The sequence below is a fragment of the Petromyzon marinus genome, chromosome 14 (genome assembly GCF_048934315.1).
Source record: "Petromyzon marinus isolate PM22_M1 ecotype Great Lakes invasive population chromosome 14, UKy_Petmar_22M1.pri1.0, whole genome shotgun sequence".
NCBI classification, from domain to species: domain Eukaryota; kingdom Metazoa; phylum Chordata; class Hyperoartia; order Petromyzontiformes; family Petromyzontidae; genus Petromyzon; species Petromyzon marinus.
The window spans coordinates 4,331,727-4,357,918 of record NC_133680.1 but is presented as its reverse complement, the minus strand read 5'-3'; the positions used below and the strand labels follow the sequence as shown (position 1 = coordinate 4,357,918).

General features: G+C 53.8%; 1 protein-coding gene across 5 annotated transcripts in view; it reads left to right on the top strand.

Annotated features, from left to right (window-relative positions):
• DOCK4 (dedicator of cytokinesis 4) overlaps positions 1-26,192 on the top strand; it is a 140,882-nt gene that overhangs the window by 93,981 nt on the left and 20,709 nt on the right. For 3 of the 5 annotated variants that reach the window (XM_032954307.2, XM_032954305.2, XM_032954304.2), the window contains 20 exons: positions 403-509; positions 2,496-2,673; positions 4,112-4,209; positions 4,644-4,727; positions 5,163-5,263; positions 6,208-6,289; positions 7,126-7,296; positions 9,689-9,881; positions 11,039-11,166; positions 12,187-12,417; positions 13,940-14,038; positions 17,478-17,572; positions 19,000-19,075; positions 20,010-20,110; positions 22,509-22,567; positions 23,357-23,505; positions 24,583-24,668; positions 24,879-24,905; positions 25,328-25,423; positions 25,839-25,899. In XM_032954307.2, coding sequence (XP_032810198.1) covers positions 403-509; positions 2,496-2,673; positions 4,112-4,209; positions 4,644-4,727; positions 5,163-5,263; positions 6,208-6,289; positions 7,126-7,296; positions 9,689-9,881; positions 11,039-11,166; positions 12,187-12,417; positions 13,940-14,038; positions 17,478-17,572; positions 19,000-19,075; positions 20,010-20,110; positions 22,509-22,567; positions 23,357-23,505; positions 24,583-24,668; positions 24,879-24,905; positions 25,328-25,423; positions 25,839-25,899 — 2,222 coding nt within the window. The remainder of the gene's footprint in view (positions 1-402; positions 510-2,495; positions 2,674-4,111; positions 4,210-4,643; positions 4,728-5,162; positions 5,264-6,207; positions 6,290-7,125; positions 7,297-9,688; positions 9,882-11,038; positions 11,167-12,186; positions 12,418-13,939; positions 14,039-17,477; positions 17,573-18,999; positions 19,076-20,009; positions 20,111-22,508; positions 22,568-23,356; positions 23,506-24,582; positions 24,669-24,878; positions 24,906-25,327; positions 25,424-25,838; positions 25,900-26,192) is intronic. The other 2 variants (XM_032954308.2, XM_032954306.2) reach the window with 1 other exon arrangement.

Below are 26,192 nucleotides of genomic sequence, written 5' to 3'. Positions count from 1 at the left end.
GTGAGGTGCTAATCCCTCACACCAACAGCATGCGTGTTGATTGTAAATGTGGAGGGAGAAACCGGTGGACCTGGAGAAAATTCCACGCGACCACGGAAAGAACACGCAAACTCCAAACATACAGCGGGCATCGGGGTGGGGTTCAAACTCACGACCTCCTGTATACCAGGCGAGGTAGTTAACATCCTGCCACCGCGGTGCCACGGTGGAGGTCCCGAACGGCCCCCCTTTGGAGGTAGCTGGATGGTTCGCGGGTCACAGATGCTGAGCCAGAACCGCTGAGATTCTGAGTGTCACCGTTTTAGTCGCGAACAACTGCTTGCTCCAGCGGTGCGTTTGGCTCCAAGCCGAGGGGGGGGAGGAATATTGTCTATGTCTTGTGTGCTCGGTGCGGCGGAGCAGCCAAGGACAAGGCAGAGAGGAAGCTGTTCGGCTTCGCGTTCACGCCGCTCATGAACGAAGACGGCAGCACCCTGGCGGACGCCACGCACGAACTCTACGTCTACAAGGTGACCGCGACACGGGGACACGGGGACACGGGGACACGGGGACACGGGCACCGCACGGACGTCCCACGGACGTCCCATGGGCGTCCCGCGGGCATCCCGGCCGCTGCGCTGGAGAGTCCGCTGTGCCCACTCGTGCGAGCGCTGGGGTGACCCTGGGTCGCCAGCTTAATGTTGCGTTGCTTGAGGTGGCCGGGTCAGAGCACTGAGGTGGCACGACTGAGAATCTCTCACGATACAATCGGCAGCCCAACAGCTCTTTAGGGTGACCTTGATCTTCCTTCTTTAACCCCGCCCACTTCCCCTTGGGCTGCACCCATCTCAGGCCAACATAACACCCTGTGTCAGCAGCTCTCTCGCTATATTTGTTTTCACCTGAGGGCGATTGCTCGTGTTGCGATCGAAACGTCGTGATGTTTTTATTATTTTCCTATCTACGTGACTTTACCGAAAGACCCAAAGAGCATGAATTCCTGCAGTCACGAAAGCTTTAAGTCAAGAAATAAAAAATCAGTTTGACTGCCGGACGGTCACCATTACTCTGAGTGGGCAGAGTGGCAGAGTGCTGCTCACTATTTTGTGGACCCAGAAGGAATTTTAATGGACACTAGAAGGTAGCTCTGTGATATCCACTTCCGTGGACCATTCACTGCCACAGCAGGGTTGCCAGTGCTCTGCGAAAGAACCAAGTGTGATTCTTCTTCTCGTGATGCGCTCCTTGAGTGGACGAGGAATATAGCAGAACTGCACGGGCTCACTCTCTCTCTCCTGTCGTGGTGGCTAGCAGCAGACCTCGACGCTGGCATCGAGCTTCCGACCACAACGCTGTCGTCTTGCGCAAGAATAGAATTTCATGAATGTGACGCCGAAAGCGCAGTCGGGAGAAAGTGTCAAAGAAATACTACAATAAAAAAACAAATTGCGTAGTTGTAGTAGTATGAATAATAATGCAGGCATCCATCGATATACGAAACAGATACGTTCCTGAAAAGTTGTTCATAAAGAGGAAATCTGTATAGCGAGCCCCCGCTTTTTAATTTAAGGTCCATTATGTAATTGGGTGATCCATAATACAGGTTTTTTTGGGTTAGAACTCGTAAATATATAAAAGTGTCGTTTAACCCGCCACCACCCGACACAGCCAACTAGTAAGGGTTGTGGCGTAAACAGAACGTGGCCAATTTGTTGCTAGTACAGCGCACCGGTGTGTTGGAGAGCAAATCCACAACATTTACAATCTGTGTACGGCGTAGGTGAGGGCCTACGTGTTAAACTAATTGGGGATGCGTTCCTATGGAAAGAAAAATTCGGCCCCAAGATGAAATAACATCACACTTTAGGAATGCATCAAACCCTTTTAAAGCACACATTTAACAGAAAATCTATAATTTCATGATATAATATTAATCATAGTAGGCAAAACAAGTCGCCGGAAACCAGCAGAGTTTGTGTCGCAACCAGCACAAGGTGGAGAGGCCACGCAAACGACGGGGAGCAGCGCGAGGTGCACACGAGGACAAACGACAGACCACGCCGTGTGTTGTTCCATTTCCCTCCCCACCCCCCACCCCCCACCCCCCCCGCCAAAAGAATGTGATATTTCAAAATTCCGTGAATGCGAATTGACGTTATATCAAATTCGTTCCCTAATTTAGAACTCGCGTTCGAGGGAATTTGCCTACCTGTTTGACTTGGTGTGTGTCTCGCTATGCTGTTCCCGTGTCTGTGTTTTATCATTCATTCTTACCTGATGGTGGTTGCCTGTGTTGCAACCGAAACGTCGTACTCTATTATTATTTGATTTTATTTTCTACGTGACTTTACCGAAAGAACCAACGAGTACGTTGAGTTGCCGTACAACGAGGGATAACCGACAACAGACGCGATATTGAAACATTTTTATGACGGAATTGGACTCTCCACCCCGCAGTCCGTGACGTGAATTGCGTGTTGTTTACCGGCTCCCTCTCTCTGTGCGGGGCGTCGCAGTGCGAGGAGTACACTGACCTGTCGAGCTACGCCAACTACCTGGGCCTGCACAGCTCCAAGGACTACCAGAAGAGTGTGCCCAGCCCCTCCGTGCTGCAGAACGGGCCCTTCCAGCGCAGCCAGCGCGAGACCTTCTGGATCTCCACGCTGCTCTGCTCCAGCAAGCTCACGCAGAACAGTGCGTACGCTTCGTGTGTGCGTGTGCGTGCGTTGTGGGGGAGCGGCAGTGTAGTAGCGGTTAGCCCGCACCGCGCTACGAACCCGGCGACCCGAGCTCGATTCCCGCTCACGGCCTACACCGGTTACGATTATCTGAACCGGTCCCGGGCCTCCCCTCGGTCGACTCGGTCTCAAATGAGTACCTGGTGCGGTGTGTAAACATCGCCACTGGGGAGATGAAGTCAGCCAGGCGTGGTGCTTGCAACCCATCCCCTCCTGCGACTTGTCGGCTTTCATAGGTGTTCGCTAACAGCACTTGCCCCAACAGCCTGTTCGGGCTATACGGAGTATGTTTGTCTTTGCGTGCGTGCGTGCACGACTTAGCGGGGAGCGGTTGGCGCAGCGGTGAGCGTGCTGCGTCGCGAACTCGGCGACCCGAGGCCCTTCCTCCCCTTCACGACCTCCGACACCGGTGCCGGATATCTCGAACCGGTCCCGGGCCCCCTTCCCCTGGGTCGGCTCAGCCCCCCCTTAAATGAACACCTGCTGCAGTGTGTAAACATCAGCTTTGGGGGAGACAAAGGTGGCCGGGCCACGTTGCTGGGTTGCACCACCTCCTCGTGTGCCATGCCGGCCTTTATTGTTTGCTCACTAGCAGCCTTTGGCGAACTTGCGCAATTTGGGTTCGAGTCAGGAACACAGCTTACATCAGACATTAGGGTTATCGGAATCTGTCCTGCGCTTGCCCTCGGTCAACTCATCGTTAAATAAGTACCTAGTGCCGTGGGTAAAGTGTCTAAGCATCAGTCCTGTGGAGACAAAGCTGGCCACGTAGGGCACTGGACTCACCAGGTGCTTCCGAACACCACGTGCCCACGACGTTCCATGTGGGCTATATGGGGGGGAACTTTGTCTGTGCGGCGTCTTGTAAAAGACGCCACTGGGCAGTCGGGAGGCAGCTATCCTCCTGCAGAGTGTAGCAGCAGTAACAGACCTCACAATTGCTGGGGAACCGCAGAAACATCTGGAAGTCAGCAGCCAGACACGGAGTGCGCCACGGTGGCTAGGAGATGCTGAATACCTTGCCTGGAGGTCGTGGGTTCAATCCCGACCCTGACGCCTGTTGTATATTTTGGGTTTGCATGTTCTCCCTGTAGTCGTGTGGATTTTCCTCCGGGTCCACCGGTTGTTCCCTCCACATTTAGAATCAACATCACGCATTTAGAGCATTTGGCTGCTATAAATTTCCACGTGATGAGCCACTTTGTTGAGCTATCATTTGTGGCCAGGTCGCTTCTGAAAAACAGCTACATAGCTCAGTGGGTCTTACCTGGTAAAATAAAACATCGTTCATAGTTTCATACCGTAACCGGGTAGTTAGAACGCAGCAGGTCAATCGCAAAACGCGGAACACGTCCGTGTTGTTTGTTTCTTTCTGTGTTGCGTCCACCGTTTAGGCGTGCTGCTTGGGCTGCTGAATTGGAAGGCGCACTCCAACCACGTGGTTGACATCCTGCCTCAGCTCAAGGGCGTGCACAGTGGGGAAATCGTCAAGGTGAGAGCGAGACGGGGGGAGGACAAAGCAAGTTGCACAATGCGCAAAAAAATGTTGCCGCATACCGGGCCGATGCATTTGTATTTACCGAGGACAGCAATTGTCATTATTTTTTCTTCAATACAAAGGAATCACTTAGTACCACGGCTCCTTTTTCGCAGGGACCTCCTGCTTTGTGTTGTTTGCAACAGCAACAACAAGAAATTGAAATGTTTCAGAAAATATTTGTGGTGCGGCTAGAAAATTGTAGAATTACTAAAACAAAAAATATTTAGCACAAGACGGTTTGTAAACGAGACAAGGGAACAATAGATCCGCGCACTCTCGGCTGTGAATCCGTGAACTTGGCAGCAGACGAGAGGAACATATCATGTCCAGGCTAGAACAGATGATGTCCGAGTCTAAACACCGTTTCCCCGCTCGCCTCTTGGCAGTTCCTGCAGGACATCTTGGACGCCCTGTTCTCCATCCTGGACGACTCCCCTGAGAAGTACAGTCGTCTCGTCTTCCAGTCCCTGGTAGGCGCTCGGGTCGCATTGCATGCGACATGGGCAATTGAAGTGTACAGTAGTTCAAAGACAACCATGACACAACAACAACCGCCATTCGCCACTAAGTGGCGGTGACGTCACCATGACACACACACACACACACGCGCACATTCAAGCACATTTTATGTAAACATTTTTCCGAGATATGAATGAGGATGCAATCGGTGCACCGGTTCCAGCTGTGGAATAATCGCCCTCGGGGGTAATCGCGGGGGGTCAGCGTAGCTGGCGCAGCGCACGCCGTGAGATAAACCACACCGCCCGATGAGGGTGGTGAAGAGAGCTCGCGACCCACGTGCTCACGACCCACGTGCTCACGACCCACGTGCTCGCCTTGAGCGCGACATCTCCTTGGCACCGTGCTCTCGTTTCGCTCAAAAGGGGAGCGATTTGTGCTCGCAGGTGCAAATCATAAACCTGGTGCGCGAGAGCCGGTTCGAGCACTTCCGCCCGGTCATGGACACCTACATCGAGAAGCACTTCTGCGGCGCGCTCGCCTACAAGTGGGTCCCTGCACGCACGCACGCAGCCCGCGCTCGCCGCACGCTCCGACTACGCCGCCGGTGTAGTCCCCCCCCCCCACGTGGTCACGTGGATTTTTCTCCGGGTCCTCCGGTTGTTACTTACACGTTTATAAACACATTTTAAAGTTATTTGGCTGCTATAAATTTCCACGCAATAGGCCACTTCGTTGAGCTATCGTCTGTGGCCAGCTCGCTTCTGAAAAAGAGCTACATAGCTCAGTGGGCCTCTCCTGGTAAAATCTGAAATTGTTTAGTAGTATAGCATGGTTGGCTATGTATGGTGCGAAAGAAGTTCAACATACACACATACAAGGGCTGTCCAGCAGACCCTCCGTGAAGGCCTGAAGGGATGGTGTGGCCAGCACCAAGCCCCTGCCACCAGTTATTCGTTTAAGCCCGAGTCGACCCAGGAAAATCCCTCGACCGGTTCAGGCGTTTGCCGCTGATGTTGGCAGTGAGCGGGGCCCGAACTCGAGTCGCTGGGTTCGCAACACAGTGGGCTAACAACTACGCCACCGCTCCCCATTGCACACACACACATCAGACAAAGACCCTTGGTATAGCATTTAACAGATCGTTGGGGCAAGTTCTGTAAGCGAGCAGGGCACGAGGGGGTGGGTAGCCAGCACCACACCCGGCCGCCTTTGTCTCTCCAGTGGCGATATTTACACGCCGCACCAGGTACTCATCTGAGGCTGAGTCAACCTAGGGGAGGCCCAGGACTGTTTGGGATAATTGTCACCGGTGTTGGCCGTGAGCTGGAATCTCACTCGGCTCACCCGGTTCGTAGTGCAGCGCACTAACCGGTAAAGCACCGCTCCACATAGCACGCGTACACACACGCACACGCACACACACGAGAGTGAGTGTAGACGTTGCAGTCCTTGCCCTGTGAGCGAGCGAGCGAGCCTCTGTCCCCACAGGGAGCTCCTGCGCTGCCTGCAGTGGTACATGGACCGCTCCGTCGGAGCCGAGAAACAAGATCACATCCAAGAGATGCTCCGAGTGAGTTGCACACAACTCTGTCTTCTTAACTCTCATAAAATCAGACACTGTGTCTCGTGTGTCTTGCCGTCTCTTTGTATGTAGTTATGTTTGTTTGTCTCCGCATCTGTTTTTTTTTTAGCTTTCCCACCTGTCTCTCTGTCTACTCGATTGATCGTCGCTCCATCTCCTCTGCTGTCTGCTAGTGCATCGCTCTGATTGTCTTTCTCTCTTTGGGGGTGAGAATGCCTGTCTGTCACCTATCCATTCAAGTGTTCCCCCCTGCCTCCGTCTGATTGCCTGTCTGCATGTTTGTTTTATTTTGTGCGTGTGTGTGTGTGTGTATTTCTATCTGTGTATCTGCATGTTTGATTGCCTATCGCTCGTGCCGTTTGTCTCTCTGGCAATCTAACTTTATCTGTTTGCCAGTCCACCAGTTCAATTGTCTGCCTCTTTTTGTTGCCTCTCTCGCCGCTCTCTGAGCGTCCATCCGACCGCTTGTCTCTCATGTTTCCCGTCTCCGCGTCTCTTCCCGCGGGGGAGCGGCGGCGCAGCGGCTAGCGCGTTGCGCTACAAGTACCCAAGGGACCCGAGCTCGATTCCCGCTCACGGGCCGCCAAAAACCAGCGACGATTATCTGAACCGGTCCTGGGTCTCCCAAGGATGTGTGTGTCTCCCCGGGTGCGGTGTGCAAACAACGCCACCGGGGAGACAAAGGCGGCCGGGCGTGGCACTGGCCACCCCAGCTCCCTTCCTGTGCCGTGCCGGCCTTCGTAGGTGCTGCTCGCTCGCAGCACTTGCCCCCAGCGGTCTGTTGAATGCTACACGGGGGATCTCTGTGCGTCTCCCCCCCCTAGTCCCTGGAGTACATCTTCAAGTTCGTGGTGCAGTCGCGCTGGCTCTACGTGCAGGCGACGGGCGGTCAGGACGAGGGCGATTTCCGGCAGTCGGTGCACTCTTTCTTCCGCTCTGTGCAGTTCAGCCTCTCGCAGGAGAGCAAGGGCTCCGACACCGTCACCTACACGCAGGTCTCTCCCTCCCGCCGCCATCGTCGTCGCAGTGGCACACACCATGACATAGGTGTCTTTGGGGTTTGACCGCGTAAATATCAGTGCGTCGTTAAACCCTCCACTACCCGACACAGCCAATTAGTAAGGTTTGCCACGTGAACAGAGCGTGCCAATTCGTTACGAGTACAGCGCACCGGTGTGTTGGAGAGCAAATCCACAACATTTACAATTCGAGTTCGACGTTTCGCCAGTAATTACGACTAGTGAGTGAGCGCACGCACTCACGCACTCACGCACTCACTCACTCACTCACGCACTCACGCACTCACTCACTCACTCACGCACTCACTCACTCACTCACGCACTCACGCACTCACTCACTCACTCACGCACTCACTCACTCACTCACGCACTCACTCACTCACTCACGCACTCACGCACTCACTCACGCACTCACGCACTCACTCACGCACTCACTCACGCACTCACTCACTCACGCACTCACGCACTCACTCACGCACTCACTCACGCACTCACTCACGCACTCACTCACTCACGCACTCACGCACTCACTCACTCACTCACGCACTCACGCACTCACTCATGCACTCACTCACGCACTCACTCACGCACTCACTCACTCACTCACGCACTCACTCACTCACTCACGCACTCACTCACGCACTCACTCACTCACGCACTCACTCACGCACTCACTCACGCACTCACTCACGCACTCACTCACGCACTCACGCACTCACGCACTCACTCACTCACTCACGCACTCACGCACTCACTCACGCACTCACTCACGCACTCACTCACGCACTCACTCACGCACTCACTCACTCACTCACGCACTCACTCACTCACTCACGCACTCACTCACTCACTCACGCACTCACGCACTCACTCACTCACTCACGCACTCACTCACGCACTCACTCACTCACTCACGCACTCACGCACTCACGCACGCACTCACTCACTCACGCACTCACGCACTCACTCACTCACTCACGCACTCACGCACTCACTCACTCACTCACGCACTCACTCACGCACTCACGCACTCACTCACGCACTCACTCACGCACTCACTCACTCACGCACTCACTCACTCACGCACTCGCTCACGCACTCACGCACTCACTCACGCACTCACTCACGCACTCACGCACTCACTCACGCACTCACGCACTCACTCACTCACTCACGCACTCACTCACGCACTCACGCACTCACTCACGCACTCACTCACGCACTCACTCACTCACGCACTCACGCACTCACTCACGCACTCACTCACGCACTCACTCACGCACTCACTCACTCACTCACGCACTCACGCACTCACTCACTCACTCACGCACTCACGCACTCACTCACGCACTCACTCACGCACTCACTCACGCACTCACTCACTCACTCACGCACTCACTCACTCACTCACGCACTCACTCACGCACTCACTCACTCACGCACTCACGCACTCACTCACGCACTCACTCACGCACTCACTCACGCACTCACTCACTCACTCACGCACTCACGCACTCACTCACTCACTCACGCACTCACGCACTCACTCACGCACTCACTCACGCACTCACTCACGCACTCACTCACTCACTCACGCACTCACTCACTCACTCACGCACTCACTCACTCACTCACGCACTCACTCACGCACTCACTCACGCACTCACTCACTCACTCACGCACTCACTCACTCACTCACGCACTCACTCACTCACTCACGCACTCACGCACTCACTCACTCACTCACGCACTCACTCACTCACTCACGCACTCACTCACTCACTCACGCACGCACTCACGCACGCACGCCTGCGGGGCGTTTGGAGATAAACATGTACAAGCGCGCGCGAGCTCATTCCCGCGCTAACGGAGTTACGGTGCAGGGCACAGGCAATCGATCGCAGTATATCGGCACTTTTCGTGTTTTTTTCCTCTGGAGCCCCGAAGGTGTTTATGGCTTGGTGAGTGGCGTGGCCGTCGATTGTGCAGGCGGTGCAATTGCACCGGACCCCCCACGGGACGGAAGGGGCACAGCCGCCGGGCTACGAAGAGAAGGGCGGAATTGGATGGGCGACCGCATTGCTTTAACCCCCCTTGCACCAGCGCCGATGCCGCTACCGCACTACAGCCAGTGAAGAGCGATTGGTGGGGAGATTCAGTTCTGTGAGCGATTTAGCCGCCAGAGTGACAACTGGGGCAGAAGCGAAACTTTCCGTGGTCCACGGTCTTGTGTTTATAGCCGCGGTCGCACGCTACGGGTTTGGTAAAGCGCAGCGGCCGTGCCGTCGCGTGTGGCGCAAACATCGCTCGTCGGGCATCCCACCCACCCCCGCCCCCCGCCCCCCCCCCCCCGCCGCTTTGGGCTTAGGCGGCGTTCCTGAGCTCGTTCCCCGCGCTGTTCGGCGAGCTGCTGCGCATGCTGAGCGTGCGGGAGGTGGCGACGCTGGTGCGCGACACGCTCGGCTGCCTGCCGCCCGTGATGCGCATCGCGCCAACGCTGCGCGCCACCCAGCTGCAGTGCGTCACGCTCACCACGCAGAGCCAGCTGTTCCACACGCCCGGTACTTCCCCCCTCCACCCCCATGGCCCTCACACGCACGACCCCACGACCTCACGACCTCACGACCCCAGGACCAACCCCCCCCCCCCACCCCGCACGCGATGCGCCTGAGCGATACGACGCCTGGCACACGGCGGCGCTCGCTTCCAGAAAGGGAGCTGGGGACGTCGCTTGAGTCTGTAGGTCGGGGGTTGTTTAACTGGCGGTCCGTGTGCCACGCGTAACCACGGGGAGGCTTCTGTGGCGGCCAGCTGAGCTTGTGGCTCGCCGACAAATAAACCGGAGGTGATAGAGCTGTACGCAAGGGACAAAGGTTTTTTTTTTAGATAAAAGCGAGATAAACAAGAGGAACAGATTCGTGGCCACGATGTCCCGTGAACCCTGTTCTGTACGTATGCATGTTGAATTTCTGTCGCACCGCACGTAGCCAACAGCTCTAATCACAGGTGCCGGGGAAGGAGAACAAAACTAAAAACACCGCTCAGGTGAGAGTGACCGCTCAAGTGAGAGTGACTGCCCCGCTCAGGTGAGAGTGACCGCTCAGGTGAGAGTGACTGCACCGCTCAAGTGAGAGTGACTGCACCGCTCAGGTGAGAGTGACCGCTCAGGTGAGGGTGACTGCACCGCTCAGGTGAGAGTGACCGCTCAGGTGAGAGTGACTGCCCCGCCCAGGTGAGAGTGACTGCCCCGCTCAGGTGAGGGTGACTGCCCCGCTCAGGTGAGGGTGACTGCACCGCTCAGGTGAGAGTGACTGCATCGCTCAGGTGAGAGTGACTGCCCCGCTCAGGTGAGGGTGACCGCTCAGGTGAGGGTGACTGCCCCGCTCAGGTGAGGGTGACTGCCCCGCTCAGGTGAGGGTGACTGCCCCGCTCAGGTGAGAGTGACTGCCCCGCTCAGGTGAGGGTGACTGCCCCGCTCAGGTGAGGGTGACTGCCCCGCTCAGGTGAGAGTGACTGCCCCGCTCAGGTGAGGGTGACTGCCCCGCTCAGGTGAGGGTGACTGCCCCGCTCAGGTGAGAGTGACTACCCCGCTCAGGTGAGAGTGACCGCTCAGGTGAGAGTGACTGCCCCGCTCAGGTGAGGGTGACTGCCCCGCTCAGGCACCGCTCAGGTGAGAGTTAATTCCCCCCTGCCGGGTTTTTTTTTTTTGCCGTCGCAGAACCGCGCTGGATCCTTCTGCCCGTGGTGCTGCGCACGATGCAGATGCACCTGCAGCACCAGCTGGAGCTGCCGCTCTGCGCCACCGTGCTCGGCACCATCTTCTCGCTCGTCAAAAGGGACAAGGACGTGCGTAACCGACCCAGCGGGACCCGGACGGGGTCACGCTGCGTTCGTCCCGGCCCCCCCCTCCCTGCTGGCGCGCGCCAGCGGTTCACGATGGGCCCGGTTTAGGCACTCCGCCCTCCCCCCCCTCCCGGCTTTCTTCCGCAGAAAAACGATGAGAAACTGGGCAGCAGGTGGAATCGTTTGCCCGCAGGCTGCGGAACGAATGAGAGCGGTGGCGGCCGGTGGCCGAGTGCGTTAGTGGCGGCAAGGAAGCCAGATGTGTGAGGGGGGGAGAGTGGGGTGGGGAGCAACCACGAGAGGGAGTGAAGTGTGTGCAGTCATAATTTTCATAATGGGAAGGCAAGCATAATTAAAAGTGTTTTATTTTTCGGTGGAAACCCAGCAAACCTAATCGCGAGCCGCCGCTGAATAAGAGCAACGCTGCACCGCTGTCTGGAGATCGTGTGCATCATAATAATTATTAAAACTACTCTAGTTATGACCACTCTGGTTTCCTGCCCTGCACGCACTCTTCTGTCCGTTGAGTTTTTCATCATTTACAAAAAAGCGTTAGAGTCGTTTGAAGTGTCGCAGTGCGGCAGCTGTCCGCACAAGTCATCGGGGCAGGCTTGTGCATCTAAAGCCCCTGAGACACGAGGCAATGATGGCTACGCCGCACTGACGATTCACGATGAGGATGAAATGGGTAACGCAGTCGTCTCGTCCAGCTGCTGCTGTTGACTGAAATAATTACGGCCACCGTTATGAACCTTCGCTCGTCTGAAACGAGGCCGGGCGCACTGTACACGCAGCGCGGCGACGTCACGTGACGTGCAGGGCATCCTGGGAGGGACCGATGGCTGCGGTCGCAACCGCTGCCTGGAAATCGCACGGATGGCACGGGACGCGGCGGACGCGACGGAGGAACCTCCAGACGGACAGAGCCAGACGCATTAACGCTCCGCACCTCGCCTGCGAATCGATGGGAAGGTGGCAAGCGGCAGGTGACAAATTCGTTTTTGCTTTTGTTTTGCCCAGCAGAAGGGCGCGCCGGTGTCGGAGGAGCTCGACATGCTCGTGGGCAGCCTCCTGCACTCGCTCGTCCTGGTGCTGCTGGAGCTCACGAGCCGAGCCCCCCACCTCAACGCCGGCGCCGGCACCGCCGTCGCCACCGGCGGCGCAACCCCCATCTCTCCGCACGTCCACGCCTTCGGCTTCGCCTACGGCTCCCTGCGCCGCCCCCTCTCCCAGCAGCTCCCGCAGGACATCACGGTGGGTGCCCCGCGCCGCGACGCTCCCACAGCGCTCCCCTGCGGCGACGTCGCCGTGGCATCGACGGGTCGCCCGCAAGCGGGATAGCGACGGCGCGCGAGCTGTGGGCGCGCCCCGACGGTCGGTCTCGTCGCCCGAGCGCTCCGGAGTGATGTCGCCGCGGCGCTGCTGTACTTACATCCGAGCGGGGGGTGACGTTGTAGCGACGTTGTAGCGACGTTGTAGCGACGTTGTCGTGATGTTGTAATGATGTAGCGACGTTGTAGCGACGTTGTTATAATGATGTAGCGACGTTGTAGCGACGTTGTTGTAATGATGTAGCGACGTTGTAGCGACGTTGTTGTAATGATGTAGCGACATTCTAGCGACGTAATGATGTAGCGACGTCAATGCGACGTTGTCATGACGTTGTCTCGCGATGTTGTAGCGACGTTGTAGTGACGTTGTAGCAATGTCACCGGGGTGCCATATTGACCGCTTCGTTTGCCACGTTAACGGTTGACACATTAACGTTTGACACATTAACGTTTGCCACGTTAACGTTTACCACGTTAACGTTCAGCAGCCCCCCCCCATCCCACGGATTGCGTGCGCTCTGTCTCTCGCTGGGTAAGAGCTGTTTGAATTTTTGGTTGCGTCTTCCTTAAAGCATCGCATTTAGTGGAATTGTTATGGGTTTATTTATTTATTATTAATGGTGTCTGATTTTGTTAAATGATCTGCTGGGCATGGTCTGTGTGTCTTTGGTGCTGTGTGTCGGGCGGGATTGTGTTGTGGCGTTTCTGTGACATGTTGTGTCTGTGTGTCTATGGCGTGGATGTGTCTTCAGGGTGTGCGTCTAAGTGATTGTGGCACGGTGCATCTGCGTGTCCTTGCATGATGCGTTCATGTGTCCTACCTTGGCGTGTCTGTGTTGGTGACTTTGTGTGTTCATGTGACCCGCCATGGCATGTCTGTGTGCTCCCAATCGGAGTGTCCATGTGGACACTCCGATTGGGAGCTCACAAGGACAAAGATATTTGTCTTCTTTGGTTCTTTCGGTAAAGTCACGTAGAATGAGAATAAAATAATAAATTAATAAAATAAAATAACTCAATAAAATTCTCATGACGTTTCGGCCACAACACAAGCGGCCTTCATCAAAAAAAAGATCTTTGTGTTGGTGAGCACTAAGCACTGGGGGAGCGGTATTGGTAGCGTTTAACGCTACGCTGCGCTACGAACCCGGCAGCAAGTTCGATTTCCGTTCACAGCCAACACCAATGATGATTACCTGCACCGGTCATGGTCCTCCCCTAGGTCGACTCAGCCTCAAACGAGTACCTGTTGCGATGTGTAAACATCGCCACTGGGGAGACAAAAGCGGCCAGGCGTGGTGCTGGCCACCCGACCACCCCCTCATGTGCCGTGCTGGGCTTCACAGGTGCTGCTACTCGCGAACAGCACTTGCCCCAACAGTCTGCAAAGGCTACACGGGGGATATTTTTTCTTTGTGTTGGTGACACGGCGTGTGGTATTGCAGGGCGAGTACGTGTCGTGCCTGCTGTCGCTCCTGAGGCAGATGTCGGACACGCACTACCAGCAACTCCTTGACAGCTTCTCCAGCCGAGAGCACCTCCGCGTGAGAGCCCCCAGTTCCCTCAGAGAGCGCGCCACTGCAACGACGACGCAAACTCACGATGCACGGCACAGTGGGAGATCCCACAATGGGAGAGCCTACAATGGGAGATCCCACAGTGGGAGATCTCACAATGGGAGATCTCACAATGGGAGATCTCACAATGGGAGATCCCACAATGGGAGAGCCTACAATGGGAGAGCCTACAATGGGAGATCCCACAATGGGAGATCCCACAATGGGAGAGCCTACAATGGGAGATCCCACAGTGGGAGATCTCACAATGGGAGATCTCACAATGGGAGATCTCACAATGGGAGATCCCACAATGGGAGAGCTTACAATGGGAGATCTCACAATGGGAGATCCCACAGTGGGAGATCCCACAATGGGAGATCCCAAAGTGGGAGATCTCACAATGGAAGATCTCACAATGGGAGATCCCACAGTGGGAGATCTCACAGTGGGAGATCTCACAATGAGAGATCTCACAATGGGAGATCTCGCAATGGGAGATCTCACAATGGGAGATCTCACAATGGGAGATCTCACAATGGGAGAGCTCACAATGGGAGATCCCACAATGGGAAATCTCACAATGGGAGATCCCACAATGGGAGATCTCACAATGGGAGATCTCGCAATGGAAGATCTCACAATGGGAGATCCCACAATGGGAGATCTCGCAATGGGAGAGCTCACAATGGGAGATCCCACAATGGGAGAGCTCACAATGGGAGATCCCGCAATGGGACATCCCGCAATGGGAGATCTCACAATGGGAGATCCCACAATGGGAGATCTAAGAACTAAACTAAACTATTTTTCGATTTAAAGCTTTCGTGACTGCAATGATTCATCTTCTTTGGTTCTTTCGGTAAAGTCACGTAGATTGAGAATAAAATAATAAATTGATAAAATAACACAATAATATTCTCACGACGTTTCGGCCACAACACAAGCGGCCTTCATCAGGTGAAGGGGCGAGACTGTCTGGTAGGACAGCGCTGGTGTGTCCTACCAGACAGTCTCGCCCCTTCACCTGATGAAGGCCGCTTGTGTTGTGGCCGAAACGTCGTGAGAATATTATTGTGTTATTTTATTTTATCAATTTATTATTTTATTCTCATTCTACGTGACTTTACCGAAAGAACCAAAGAAGATAAACTATTTTTCTTATTTTATAAGGTAAGGCCCGCTGAGCTATATCGCTCTTTTTCAGAAGCAACCTGGCTATCACAAATGAGAGCTCAGCAAACAGTGGCTTATCGCGTGGAAATTTATCGTAGCCAAATACTCTAAACGCGTGACATTGATTCTAAATCTGGAGGGAGAAACCAGAGGACCCGGAGAAAAATCCGTGCAACCACGGGGAGAGAGAGACACACCGAAACTCCAAATATACATTAGGCATCAGGGTCGGGATGGAACCCATGACCTCCTTCATACCAGACGAAGTAGTTAACATCTTGGCACAAATTTTGCGGCTGTAAAAAAATATTTTTGCGAAGTGGCCGGTGGCTTCGAATACCTTGAGAGATTTTACCAGGTAGCCTGGTGGTGCCAGAGGTCAAGAGTGCTGAGCTGGCACAACTGAGATACTAGCTTCGAATCCAGGCACCTGTCTGAAATGATCTCTTTATCATCAGGTATAATAGTTATACGTATATAATTAATGCACACATATGGCGTGGTCACTCAGGGATCAGAGCACTAAGCACTGCTGAGAGCCTAGGTTTGCATACAGGTAGCCACCTTTGTAGTGAGATCATTGTGGTCACCAATAACTACTATACGAACAAAAACCCATCGCATTCAGAGAATGAAACGTATCAATTTAGCTGTTATGCGATGAGCAGTACTGTCATTGGCAGAGCGGGTGATGTTGTAGAACAGCGGTCACTTAACAGGGATGTGAAAAGTAGCTCTGAGATATCCGCTGCCGCGGGCCGCCGTGTAACAGGGACGCTTCATGCCGTGTAACAGGGAGGGTTCACGCCGTGCAACACGGAGGGTTCACGCCGTGTAACAGGGAGGGTTCACGCCGTGTAACAGTGAGGGTTCACGCTGTGTAACAGGTAGGGTTCACGCCGTGTAACAGGGAGGGTTCACGCCGTGTAACAGGTAGGGTTCACGCCGTGTAACAGGGAGGGTTCACGCCGTGTAACAGGGAGGGTTCACGCCGTGTAACAGGGAGGGTTCACGCTGTGTAACAGGTAGGGTTCACACCGTGTAACAGGGAGGGTTCACACCGTGTAACAGGGAGGGTTCACGCCGTGTAACAGGTAGGGTTCACACCGTGTAACAGGGAGGGTTCACACCGTGTAACAGGGAGGGTTCACACCGTGTAACAGGGAGGGTTCACACCGTGTAACAGGGAGGGTTCACGCCGTGCAACAGGGAGGGTTCACACCGTGTAACAGGGAGGGTTCATGCCGTGTAACAGGGAGGGTTCACGCCGTGTAACAGGGAGGGTTCACGCCGTGTAACAGGGAGGGTTCACGCCGTGTAACAGGGAGGGTTCACGCCGTGTAACAGGGACGCTTCATGCCGTGTAACAGGGAGGGTTCACGCCGTGCAACAGGGAGGGTTCACGCCGTGTAACAGGGACGCTTCATGCCGTGTAACAGGGAGGGTTCACGCCGTGCAACAGGGAGGCTTCACGCCGTGTAACAGGGAGGCTTCACGCCGTGTAACAGGGAGGGTTCACGCCGTGCAACACGGAGGGTTCACACCGTGTAACAGGGAGGGTTCACGCCGTGCAACACGGAGGGTTCACACCGTGTAACACGGAGGGTTCACACCGTGTAACAGGGAGGGTTCACGCCGTGTAACAGGGAGGGTTCACGCCGTGCAACACGGAGGGTTCACACCGTGTAACAGGGAGGGTTCACGCCGTGTAACAGGGAGGGTTCACGCCGTGTAACACGGAGGCGTCACGCTGTTCTGGGAGAGTTCCAAGTGGATTGTTCTTCTTGTGACGTGATGCCAAATTGCGCAATCGAGACAAATTGCGCAATCGAGACAAATTGCGCAATAGAGACAAATTGGGGTGGATGGGGGGGGGGATGATATATTTAAAATAAAATAAGTTTAAATGGAAAACTACAGAAAAATTACACGTTATTATTATTATGGGACCAGATGTACATGTTCACAAAACGGACAAAACGCGTCGCCTTGGCGGTTTGCTCCGGTTTTGGTGACGGCCTCCTCCGTCGGCAAGTTTTGCCCAAAAAATAAATTACATCACACGGAACGGAACATTCGCCACGAGGTGAATTGAGCCCGTGCTGCTGTGTGCAGCCGTCCGCAGGATCCCGTGCCAGGTCCCAAGAATATCATTGCGATTTTCTTGATATTCCAACGTGAGTAGAATGTCAAACGGGCCCCCCCCCCCCCCACCGCGTACCTTGCCTGTAACGCAATGTTCTCTCTGCAGGATTTCATGCTGCAGATTTTTGCCGTGTTCAATTATTTACTCCGGGAGGATATCTACCCGCGGGACTGGATGCTGATGCGAATGGTCACCAACAAGTGAGTTGGAGATTTTCGTCTATGGGATGTTTTTTTTTTTTGGCCAGGATTAAGATGATCAAAAAGAAATTGGAAAAAGGCTTTGTCTGCTTAACCCGAGCTATTAATACTTTGGCGTTTGCGTCGTCCTTGTGCTGCTCACCTGTTTGTGTTCTTTGTATGTTGAACTTCTTTCGAACCGTACGTAGCCCACCGTGCTTTCCAGCACCAGTGAGGGAAAGCCATGAAGTCGGCTGTCTCTGGTGTAGGCTAGTCAGTTTCAAGGACAATGCGCACATCATCAAAGCGTTTATGTTATGCATGCGTGGCTAATGCAGACTTGATGGCCTATATTAGGTGCCTATTTGGTGTTTGAACATCTTAACAAGTGTGTTATTTTCTTTGGAGTTTTAATGAAAAATGTTGCCAGCCTTGCATGGTGCAGCTTCTGCTGCTGCCGCTGCTGCTGCGGCCAGGCCATATCGCTGTCTGGGTTTGTTTTTTTACTGCACTTTCTTGCATTGTCGAGCTGTGATTTTAATGTTTTCCCTTTTCTAAACGGGCAATGATATGGCCGAGCGGTAGCACATTTGCCATTACGCGTCAAGAGGTTGTTAGCGGCTTCGACCCAAGGGCGGCTGCCCTGGCTGATACCGCCGGTGTATTAACCGCAAGTACACCGGCAGTACACCCCGTCTGCTTCGCAGCGGACGTTAATCCCGTGGCGCCGTTCGGGAACAAGGGTGGGCGCTGTGTGTGTTCTGGTGTGCCGACCGTGATGGTCCACAAAATTGGGGTTTTTTTTTTTTTTACAGCACTGTCTCGCTTTGTCGAAATGTGATTTTTATTTTTTTTATTTTTGTTCCCTATTTCTAAACGGGCAACGACGTGGCCGAGGTTCGCGTTTTCGAGCCAAGCAGCTGCAGCGTCACGGTCCAAATGTAGAAAAATTATTCGCACATTCCTTAGCACCGCTGCAACATGCCCCCTCCTACCCCCCCCCCTACCCCCCCGCCTCCCCACCTATTTGACCGACCGTACTTATTTGTGAAACACAGCGTCTTCAGAGATAGCCTTGTGCAACTATACGGTTGCAAGATGTTAACTACCTCGCCTGATATACAGGAGGTCGTGGGTTCAATCCCGACCCTGACACCTGCTGTATATTTGGAGTTTGCATGTTCTCTCCGTGGTTGCGTGGATTTTTATCTGGGTCCATCTGGTGTTTCTCTCCACGTTTAGAATCAACGTGCGTTTAGAGTATTTGGCTGCAATACATTTCCACATGATAAGCCACTTCATTGAGCTATCATTTGTGGCCAGGTCGCTTCTGAAAAAAAGAGCTGTACATCTCAGCGGGCCTTACCTGGTAAATTAAAAAAAAAAGTTTAGTTTATTATTTTCGTGACTTCCGACCGCTGATGCCTCTTTCCGTTGCCCGATCCCAGCGTGGTCATCACAGCCATGCAGTACCTCTCCTCCGCACTGCACAGCCATTTCGCCGGCGAGGAGTTCGACATTCAGGTGGGCATCGTTCGCATCCCCGTGGCCTGTCATCGCGTCTGCGCACAACACCGTTCACCTGCCAGGAGGCGGAGACACGGGAACGCAGCTCCGCGACTTGATGGAAAGGGGGAACCATGCAATGACGCGAGAGAAGAAATCTCCAGATCGGACAGGATGAGGGAGGGAGTATTGAGCCAAAGATCTGCCATTGGGCGCAGGACTGCAGACCGTTCATCTGTCCCAAACGCGGCGGATCAGAGCACGCGGCTCGCAATCAGAATGTTTGCGAGTTCGAACGGTGGTAATGTACGTTGTGTGATATTATTGTTGATGTTTGGCCATACCTCACCACGCTGGTCAGTGCGAGTTGGTGAAGGGGGGGAGGGGGGTGCCCAGGACCAGTTCAGATGTGGGATGTTGCTCGCCGCTCAACCCCAGTTAGCTTCCAGGATTTGACAAGATCTGTGGCATTGTGGCCGATTTTTGTTCGTAGGCATTGCATCAGAAATTGTATAGCCGGTAGGGTAAGGCCTTGTCAATGGGTGGTCTATGCTTGTGTATTGGGATCAGTATGTCGAATGACAGCTTTAGCAGTGATATCATCTTGAATTTGGTGCGGAATTACACTGTCAAGTACGCTCGACGTGATATCACATGGTATCAGTTCTACCACATTAACTCACGTTTTATAGGGTACTCTATGTGATATACTCACTGTATAGGGCATACCGTGTCAAATCACATTGTATCGTGTACTCTGTGTGGTATAACGCTGTATAGGGTATATCATGTCAAGTCACATTCTGTAGCGCACTCTGTGCTATATACATGTGTATTAGGTATACAGTGTCAAATCACATGGTTTCGGGTGCTCTGTGTGGTATACTGTTGTAGACGGTTACACCGTGTCGAGTCACGCCGTGCCGTATCGCCGATGCACTCTGCCCGGCAGGTGTGGAGCTCCTATTTCAATCTGGCCGTGATGTTCATCAACCAGCCGAGCCTGCAGCTGGAGGCCTTCACCATGGCCAAGCGCCAGAAGATCATGGATCGGTAGGACATCACCCGACAGCGACGAATGCAAAGGGGCACGCGCACTCAAAGACATAGACCCCCCCACGTGTAGCCTTAACAGACTGTTGGGGAAAGTGCTGTTAGCGAGCAGCACCTGTGAAGGCCGGCACGGCACACGAGGGGGTGGGAGGCCAGTACCAGGCCTGGTCGCCTTTGTCTCCCCTGCATTGATGTTTTCACACCGCATCAGGTACTCATTGAGGCTGCGTCGACCTAGGGGAAACCCAGGACCAGTTCAGATAATTGTAACTGGTGTTGGCCATGAGTGGGAAACGAATTTGGGTCGCCGGGTTTGTACCGCACACACACACTTAGCAAGCCTGTACGTGAAGTGAGCCTCCTTATTGTTAACAAAGTAGATGATCAGACAATACACGTGTCTATGGTATATTTGTCTCTCCACATAAGGGGCTGTCCATAAATGACGTCACGCACCTGAGGGGGGGGGGTCAGACATTTGTGACGAGGGGGGGGGGTTTGAGAAATGTGACGTCACATCAAAATGCGCAACTTTACATAAATGTAGACAACACGTTCTACTTAATTACATAGACTTTTGAATAAATGTTTTCTCCTACAACATCAGAGTGCAGTGCCACATTACGCACTAAAATGACAATAGTTTAAAGTGATTTGAAGCATGTTTTATTTTCAAAATGGAAGTATGGTTTTGGGGGGGGGGCAGAGCTTTGTAACGTCATATTTGAGGGGGGGTCTGACTTTTTGTGACGCCGTGTGACGATAGTGGGAGGTAAAAAATCGTCCAAAATCGCGTGACGTCATTTATGGACGGCCCCTAAGGGCACCACGGTGGTGAGATGTTAACTACCTCGCCTGGTATACAGGAGGTAGTGGCTGTATATTTAGTGGGTTTGTTCCCAACCCTAATGGCTGTATATTTGGAGTTCGCGTGTTCTCCCCGTGGTCGTGTGGATTTTTTTCCAGGTCCTCCGTTTTTTCCCTCCATATTTAGAATGAACACGCGTTCAGAGTTATTTGGCTGCTATACATTTCCACACGATGATAAGCCACTTCGTTGAGCTATCATTTGTGGCCAGGTCGCTTCTGAAAAAGGAGCAGTATAGCTCAGTGGGCCTTACCTGGTAAAATAAAAAAATATTATAGTAAAATAAAAATGTAACTACTTTTTATAAAGCCCGCTGGCCCGCACAGCCTTCTGGGAGTGCATCATTTCAGCAGCATTGATTCGAAACAAGCAAAACTCTCAACCAGTTCTGTCTTGTTAAGGGATTTGACTGAATAGATAAGTGGGCATGTGCAAACACGCAGATACTCCCACGTTACTTATAAAGGTGGTCGGCTGAAACGTTTACCCATTTCCTATTGATATAAAAATGTCACGAACCTTCTCGCGATAGCTCAAATAGCAACAATGTAATGCGGTTTTTTCTACCTTTCATCATAACTCGGGTTGAGGTGGTGGCGGCGTAGTGGTTAGCGCAATACGCTATGACGTCGGAAACCTGAGTTCGATTCCCGGCAATGGCTAATATCAGTGGCGAGTGATAGCTGAAGTGGTCCCTGGGCCTAGGCCAGACGTGGGCAAAGTACGGCCCCCGGGCCGTATACGGCCCGTTGGGCTTTTTAATCCGGCCCGCCGAACTTGTCCAAATATTATTATTAAATTAAATTTTACCTTTCTCCTGTAATGCCCCCATTTCCCCATTAGATGGCACACTTTGACCGGCCCCTCTGTCAAATTTTAGAACCCATTGTGGCCCGCGAGTCAAAAAATTTGCCCAAACCCTGGCCTAGGCCCCTTCACCTTCACTGATCAGAGCGGTGAAGTATGAAACAACAACCCCCCCCCAATACCATCGCTGCATTGGGAGTGCTTGTACATGATTGTGATCGTTGCTAATTTTTTATCCATGTGTAATGCAACGGTCGCTTTAGATTTTCTTACGAGCATCAGATCACCGGCATCTTGATGCATTACCGATGCCCGTAGAGCATCGGTAACGCTTTATAAAATTAGCGGATACAATGTTCGGGTCATCTATGTTCTGATATAAAGAGTAATTATGTTTTTATATTGCGTCGTTCATGCAAAACTGCATCTCGCAACGTTACGTAAGACAGCAGCAATTCAATAATAAATCAGAATTGTCTCTTGCAAGACACGTAGCACACTCAAACCAAGGTCAATTCAATTAAAGTAAACAGAAATGTGTTTAAACGGAACTTAAACAGTGGAAGGGACTTCATTTTGCGAATATCGAGCGGGAGTGCGCTCCACTCCGTGCGAGCCGCAGATGTGACGGCACGCCCACCCACCGTCCCGCGTTTTAATTTCGGAATCCGCCTGACGCATCCCTGTGCCCGCGTGTGTGTCCACCACCCTCGCCCGTCCAAGGTACGACGACATGAGGGTCATGATGGGCTACGAACTCTTCAGCATGTGGCAAAACCTAGGTGAGCCCCGAAGTCCATTGTACATTTTTTTCGTCGCAACACAAAAAAACCCCGTCCGCTGTCCCCGCCGCGGCCGAGATGACGGATGGTGCCAGGAGGCCACCCGCCCAACGACTGTCGTCCATCACACGGCTGACAGCCACAATGTCCAGCTGCTTTGCCCGAAATTATTAACCGACCCACTGACTCCGTGTCCTTCGGTTTCAACGTTGCGGTTCCACCCGGGGTCTTGTGCGGCGGCCCCCCCCCCACGCCGTTCTGTTTTTTATTCGCATTGTTGTTGGGTTGTGGGCCCTCTTTCGTCTGGGGGGTTTTCCCACGCTTGAGAATCGTGCGTTTTTTTAACCCGCGCGGCTTGTCAAAGTGAGGGGGTGGGGGGCGTGGAACGATGCGAATGGTGGGTTCGCCGATCCGGCGTCGATTATTCGCGATCTCCGCGATGCGCCTGTGCAAAGGATCCGCGGGTTTTTATTTTTTTCACCATTTGTAGATGTCGCAATGTAGTTGGTTCACTGCAGCCCGCCGGTGGCTGCTGCGGCTGCTACGTTTGCTGCAAAAGGTAAAACATTAATTGTTGAAACTAATTTCGATAATTCATGGATGCGCCAGGGGGTGTGTGAATTGTTACTCCGCTGTTCTGCGTGTGGTATTGTTGCCTTTCCCCTTCACGTAATGTCGAAATACCGATTAACTGTACAGTTATTGTTTTACAGTTATTGACGTTGCAACAAGAAAACTCGCCACAGCTCTGTGCTTCGGTAACACTCTGTCTACTTTTTGCACCACAAGGCGAGAACAAGCAGCACTTCATCCCGGGCCTCATTGGACCCTTCCTCGGCATCACGCTGGTCCCTCAGGCCGAGCTGCGTGGAGTCATGATCCCCATTTTCCACGACATGATGGACTGGGAGCAGCGGGTCCGTGGCAACTTCAAGCAGGTTGCTGCCAACGGCCTTCCCTCTCTCTTGCCAGCCAGCCGGCCGGCTTGTCAGCCGCCCTTCCACACACAGCGACGGTCGCGCGACGCCGTTACCCCCTGTCTCTCGTTCCTGGCACCGTCAGCCGACTCGGCCAAAGCCACGACCGTTTTGGTCGGCGCCCGCCCAATTCAAATTTACTTTATTTTTATTTTCCGCGCGGGACCCTAAAAATCCACAATACAGGTTTTGTTTTTTGGGTTAGATCGCGTAAATATACAAATGTGTGGTTAAACCTGCCACCACCCGACACAGCCAATAAGTAAGGTTTGTCACGTAAACAGAACGTGCCATGCATGTTCTGTTTACGTGACAAACCTTGCTGATATATTTTTCGCGAAAGCCTACGTGTTAAACTGACCCTAAAAATTATAGGAAAATTTTGCCCCGGTGGCTTGTAGCATCATGCAAACAAACAGGCAGAATTGCTCGATAAACAGAGGGAGGGATCACGGGGAGTGGCTTTGATGTTTGCGCGTTTCGGTTTTGATGTTATTGCGCGTCTGCGATGCACGTCACAGCGGGTGATGTGTGCCGATTGAAAGCTTTCTTCGTTCGGCGCAAGGAGATGGAGAGAATCCGAATTGTTGCACAGGGGCAATTGTTTCCCAGTGCCTTCCGTGCCTATTGGATAATTATGAACCCTGATGCTACATCCCGGCTCCCGGAAATCAAATATCCGTTTCGCTGCCATGCGACGAATGCGACTTTCTGCGGTAGGGCAGTTGGGGAAACGCGTCCCTCCACTGTTGGGGACGAGGCGTCGCTTCACGGAATCTCAGCTGCAGTTCTACGATATCCGCTTCCGTGGGCCAAAATCGATTATATTCCGTCTCGTGACGCGGCGCCGACAGCACAGTGGGAATGCAATCTGCGGTGGGGGGGGGTGGGGGGATCCAAAATAATTAGTGTGACGAGGTTTACCCTGCGCTGCAAGCCACTAATGAACGAACCAACAAAAGTGTGAGTAAATGAACGAACGAACGAGCGAATGAATTAACTGATGAAGGAACCGACCCGTGGGCGTGCGGCGAGCAGGTGGAGGCCGAGCTCATTGACAAACTCGACAGCCTGGTGGCCGAGGGGAAGGGCGACGAGAATTACCGGGAGCTCTTCTCCCTCCTGTGAGTGACAACCGCACCTCCCCCCACCTCCACCACCCCCCCCCCCCCCCGTACCCCTGCCCCCGCCGCCTGCTGGCTCGGTAGAATCCCCTCTACGTGCGCCGTGTGGTGCCGCTCTGTTGCCGCTCTGTTGTGTTCTCACTCGAGTGCGCGCGCTGATAGCCCCCTCCGCCCCTCTGCTCTGTCTCTCTCAATGCCGCCCGGATGCAGTAACCTGCTGTTTGGGCCGTTCCCCAGGTAAGGGGCAGGCTTCCTTGTGCGTGGCGTTTCGAACCGGTTTGGGAGTAGGGCACGGTGCACGTGTGTGTGTGTGCGCGTGCGCGAGTGGGCGCGCATGCCCGTCACCCGTGTGTGTATGTGAGAGACGAGTGTGGAGCGGTATTATCGCGCCGCACTACGAACCCGGTGACCCGAGTTCGATTCCCGCTCACGGACACCAGTGACCATTATCTGAACCGGATCGTCGCCTCCCCTTGGTCGACTCGGCCCCAAATGAGTACCTGGTGCGATGCGTGAACATCGCCACTGGGGTAGACAAAGGCGACCTGGCTTGGTGCTGGCCACCCGCCCCCTCGCGTGCCATGGCAGCACTTGCCCCAACAGTTAGATAAGGCTATGCGTTCGACCTTTGTCCTTGTGTGATGCGTGTGCACTTGCAGCCTGCTGGAGAAGATGGAGCAGGAGGCGTGGAGGGAGAGCGGGGTGTCTTTTGTGACGTCGGTGACTCGGCTCATGGAGCGGCTACTGGATTACCGGTAAGCACGTGTGACGGATCAGAGGACGTACGTACGTACCAACCTCTTTCGCACCGCACGTAGCCGACCGTAGCCAACTGTGCTTATCGTAAGTGCGGGGAAGGACTACGAAGGAAGCGGACACAAACAGCGCAGGCGTCTTGGACGCGTAACCGGATTGGTTGCTGACGAATCGCCATCGGCGGTGGCCTTGCGCTGCCACGTGCCACGAGCGGGACGTAGAGGGCGCCCGTGCAGGAGGAGGATTGATGGCGTTAAACGAAGAGGAGTGATAAGTGAGGTGCGCAGGCCGATGGGGAGCGATCGCCGTGACGAGAGAAAGAGAGAGAGAGGGGGGAGGCGGGAGGGGAGAGTCGGAGGTCCGGACGTAAGTGGCGCGGTGATTGATCGAGGTTTTCCGTCCCGTGCTTCCCAGGGACTGCATGACGGACAATGAGGCAGAAGACAAGAAGATCGGCTGCACCGTGAGTCTGCTGGTGAGAGTTCGCATCACCACGCACCCGCTCACCACGCACCCCCTTATCATCAGCTGCTGCTGATGATGACGATGATGATGCATGCAATAATTACGATGCATACGATGTTTGATGCACACATGCGCAGTGCACGACGATGAAACTTGAAAAACGTCCGTCCGTCACGCAAAGTTACATTGAAGTGCACGCACATTCGATCGATTCACATTCGCAGTACATCGCAATGCCCTGCCACGTGATCATCATTTGATATGCACGTGGATCACGACACGCGATTGACGAACGCCCCCCCC